Source organism: Lupinus angustifolius, unplaced genomic scaffold (genome assembly GCF_001865875.1).
Source record: "Lupinus angustifolius cultivar Tanjil unplaced genomic scaffold, LupAngTanjil_v1.0 Scaffold_210_2, whole genome shotgun sequence".
NCBI lineage: Eukaryota > Viridiplantae > Streptophyta > Magnoliopsida > Fabales > Fabaceae > Lupinus > Lupinus angustifolius.
This window is the reverse complement of record NW_017726926.1, coordinates 13,492-17,263: the sequence shown is the minus strand read 5'-3', so window position 1 is coordinate 17,263 and position 3,772 is coordinate 13,492. Positions and strand designations below refer to the sequence as shown.

At 34.9% G+C, this 3,772-nt stretch overlaps 1 protein-coding gene across 1 annotated transcript in view; it reads right to left on the bottom strand.

The window, feature by feature from the left end:
* Nucleotides 1-3,772, bottom strand: part of LOC109340616 (CCR4-NOT transcription complex subunit 1-like) — a gene marked incomplete at its 3' end in the record, with an annotated part of 19,375 nt that overhangs the window by 5,204 nt on the left and 10,399 nt on the right. Inside the window, 13 exon segments of the mRNA XM_019578340.1 lie at nucleotides 1-66; nucleotides 139-239; nucleotides 327-453; nucleotides 875-991; nucleotides 1,117-1,194; nucleotides 1,324-1,368; nucleotides 1,485-1,610; nucleotides 1,697-1,829; nucleotides 1,910-2,067; nucleotides 2,154-2,336; nucleotides 3,102-3,254; nucleotides 3,388-3,483; nucleotides 3,568-3,747. The exon segment at nucleotides 1-66 is cut by the window's left edge and continues 13 nt beyond it. Of these exon segments, the coding sequence (XP_019433885.1) occupies nucleotides 1-66; nucleotides 139-239; nucleotides 327-453; nucleotides 875-991; nucleotides 1,117-1,194; nucleotides 1,324-1,368; nucleotides 1,485-1,610; nucleotides 1,697-1,829; nucleotides 1,910-2,067; nucleotides 2,154-2,336; nucleotides 3,102-3,254; nucleotides 3,388-3,483; nucleotides 3,568-3,747 (1,563 nt within the window).

Below are 3,772 nucleotides of genomic sequence, written 5' to 3'. Positions count from 1 at the left end.
AGCGGGTTTCTTAACCATCTCAACCAGCTGCGGTAATGTTTCAGGTGATCCAGGCTTCGTAGCAAGCTGCAAAATAAAATGTGGTAAATAACTGAGGGCACGGTAAGAATGCAGAAACTCATATGAACAAGTACAAACCTTTGCCAAAGCATCAACGAGATTGTGAAGTTCTGGAATAACTTTAGGTTCCTCAATAACCAAGGTCTGAAGGAGAGAAATGGAAAACTCCGTAGCAGCCTCTGCACATTCATCATGTAAAGTTGAATGACTAAAATATTATATACAAAAAAGACTAAGACAGAGAAACGTATTTTCATTTCACATACTGTTCCTTCCCCCTTCAATGAGTTTTGCCATATAAACATTGTACTCTGTAAGGTTTAGCAATTCACTGCGGATGAGGCCGACAGTAATATTCTTGTTAAATTTCCTTTCTTCTTCCGAGTAAATTACCTGTAAGAATTATACAATAAGACATGCTGGTTTGAACAATTCATAAACAAACATAGATTTAAAGTACCAGTCAGAATATTAGACAGCTGAATTTGATTAGCCCCTTGATTGGTTATAACCATAATAAAAATAAGAGTTCAGTGTCTCAAACACAGTTAATTGATTACATTAGAGCAAGTAGGAATATCTTTGCAACCACTATTCATTGCTTTTCATTGTTATCTAGTTTTGAAATCATCAATATTATGAAAGGAGATTCAATATTTGTGGTCAGAATATGCGATTTTCATTACAAAAGCTGAGTATACAGAATATATTACTATATATTTGAATAAGAAGAGGAAGTAATGCAAAATACGAAATTATAACAATATAGAAAGATTTTTTCATTCAACTAACAGAAATATTTTTTTCACCATACCCAATTAGTAAGTTCCTTCATAGCAAGCTTGCAAACATCACGAATGGCAGTCAGGATCCCGAAATGAGCACTGACATGAATGCTGTTTGATGCATTATCATACAAAAGTTTGAAAACCTGTTTAAAAGATTAAAAACTGTTAATTTTCCAAAAAGAAAATATCTGCATAACTATTCTTAGTCCTTCAACTGAAAGTAGAGTATGAGACATAAAGCAGAATATTTAAGCTTGATGGTGTGCACCTTTTGAGCAACAGCTAAAGCAGCCTCATCTCGACTAACACATTTGAGTATGATTTCAGGAACTTCAGAAATGACTCCCTAAACATGTGAAAATGAACTTATCAGGGTAAGAAAAAGAAAACAATAGCAGTACTACCATTCACTAGGCATATTGATAGAGGCTATATTATGTAGAAAATCATATAATTTGAACCAAAAACAAAATACCTGTATTTCTGCTTCCGCGGAATCATTGTTAACCAAAGCTTCCAACTGAAACCAATTGCATTCAAGGTGTCAATAAACATTTGAAATAAACTAAACAATAATAGAAAAAGAAAATAAAAAATCAAATAATTAATGGCACAGCTAAAAAGATCAGTAACAACCTTTTGAGCGACAATTTGGTATTTATCAAGGGCATCCCTTGTAGTGAGAGAAGATTCCAAGAAGCTACTTCCAAAACGCTCCACAGCACCTGGTGAAACTAGTTGTTGGGAAGAAGCTCCAGATTCCTTACAACAGTTAAAAACCCATTTAGACACCAATTGCAACACAATCAGAAGAATATGCAGTTACAATGTTTATATAAAATTCTCACTTGCACAGCATCAGAAGAATCAACTTGATGCAACTCAGGGGTGGAGGCAGTTGAAGGGAATGAGGCAACAGAATCTTTCTCCACACTAAGCTGGGAAGAACTATCAGCAGCTCTATTATGAATTGAGGAAGCACTGAGCCATACGCATATTATAAATATTGTTAGAATTATAATCATTCTAAGAGCTTCACAGAGTGAATATAAAACAGGCACCTAAGTTGTGAAGACAGGTTAGATTCGGCCATATCATCTAATTGTCGAGAGACCCCTTCATATCCCGTAATTACAGAACCAGCATTGCCAGATTGAACAGAGGACACTGAATTTGAGGTCTGGCTAGACTGATTTTGCCAGGGAAGCCGAACAAAGTCCTAATATAAATGAACAGAAATTGAACTGTTTAATGTCTTCTAAAGTGATAAATCCCACCAAATGTCTAAAGAATCTGATTAAATACCTCATAGACGCGCTGTTGTGAGAGGGACAGCTGCCCAGGTTTGGGACGAAGGTAATCTGGCACGCCACCCATAGAACCTTGTGTATACAAGTTTGCATCAAAAAATGTAGAACCCATACCTTCTCGATGCTTCCTTCTCAAAGAAAGTTGTTGACCGATATCTGTATCAATCGTGTTTATTGCCTACATGAAAACAATGCATAAAATGAAGTCGCATAAGTTCAACAACTACTACCAGGATTATAGAAGAACTAAACATAAGTATTCTAGTTCCTTCCACAATAGATTTAATTGATTTAAATAGTCTCCAATAGCAAATACTGTGAGAAAACCTCTCTGCTTGCAACCCTTTTTTGGTGTAAGACTGCATAACCTATCCTCCTCGGACCTCACTAGATGGGAGTCTCGTGCACTAGGCCACCCTTTTCTGGTCCCCAATAGCAAATAGTGCATAACAAAAAATATGCCATGATCTAAACAGTGCATAACAAAAAATATGCCATGATCTAAACAGTGCATACACTTAATCAAATGGTACATTTAGTTTATTCCTCATACTTTAGCTGCCTTATAATTTTCATTTTAGTACATTTTCATACAAGAAAACCTAAAGTAAATTGTAAACTGCATAAGCGCTTTTTTACTCCACCCCTTTTACTTTATCAGTTAAATATAATGCATTGTTTCCACAGTAATCAAATAATCACAAAAGGGAAGAAAACAATTCAACACAAAAATATTTAAATAGGTGATAAAATTGGAGGTTCAAACATACCATTGCAATATACTTCAACTTTAAAAACAACCAAGGAAACGATGTCTAAATCATGGTGCAAATACCTTCTATAATCAAATGTTACATTTACAAGAAGCTACAAGAGTACAGCTTTTCCTCACAATCGGCACTGCCGTAACTAACTATAAGAAAACACATTTAACGGAACTAACCTTATCAGTAGCAGCTTGTTCAATGACTGCACAACCAAGATCAAGATTATCATTGGTGACAAGTTGCACTGCCTGTTCCAAAATTTCACTTCCAATACTTAAATTCTGAAGTGAAGTCCTCAGCTGACTTGATATTGATGCTCGAAGAGGTTCCTGGAAGAAACAGATAGAATAAGTAGAAGATAAAACAAAATGTGGAACCTAAAAAGCATATAGTCACCAAGAAATTGCTTAGATTCAATATAAACAAACAGCATAAATTAATAGACATATTTCTGAGCATTACTTTGCATGTAACATGAGCTAAACTCCCAGCCAGACTAGCAACCATCAAATGTGCAGCATTTAGTATACGATTCTCATCTGATTCCATGGAATAATCCTACAAATGAATAAACTAAATTAGAATCAAGCACAGAATCTAAGTACAAGAGATTTCTTAGCTTGCAGCTTAACATATTTCCACCTTTAAAACAAGCTCCTTTGTTGTTTGTGTTGCTATGGAAACACTACGCTGAACAATACTAGACACAATCTCTTTGATAGCTCTATCCATTGCAATGGGTACCGCTCTGTAATAAATGAATAAAGTTAGTATGTCGCATAGATTCAAACAAAAAAACATCATATAGCTAAAGCAATTTTTCTAATCATTTGTCAATTTATTTTAT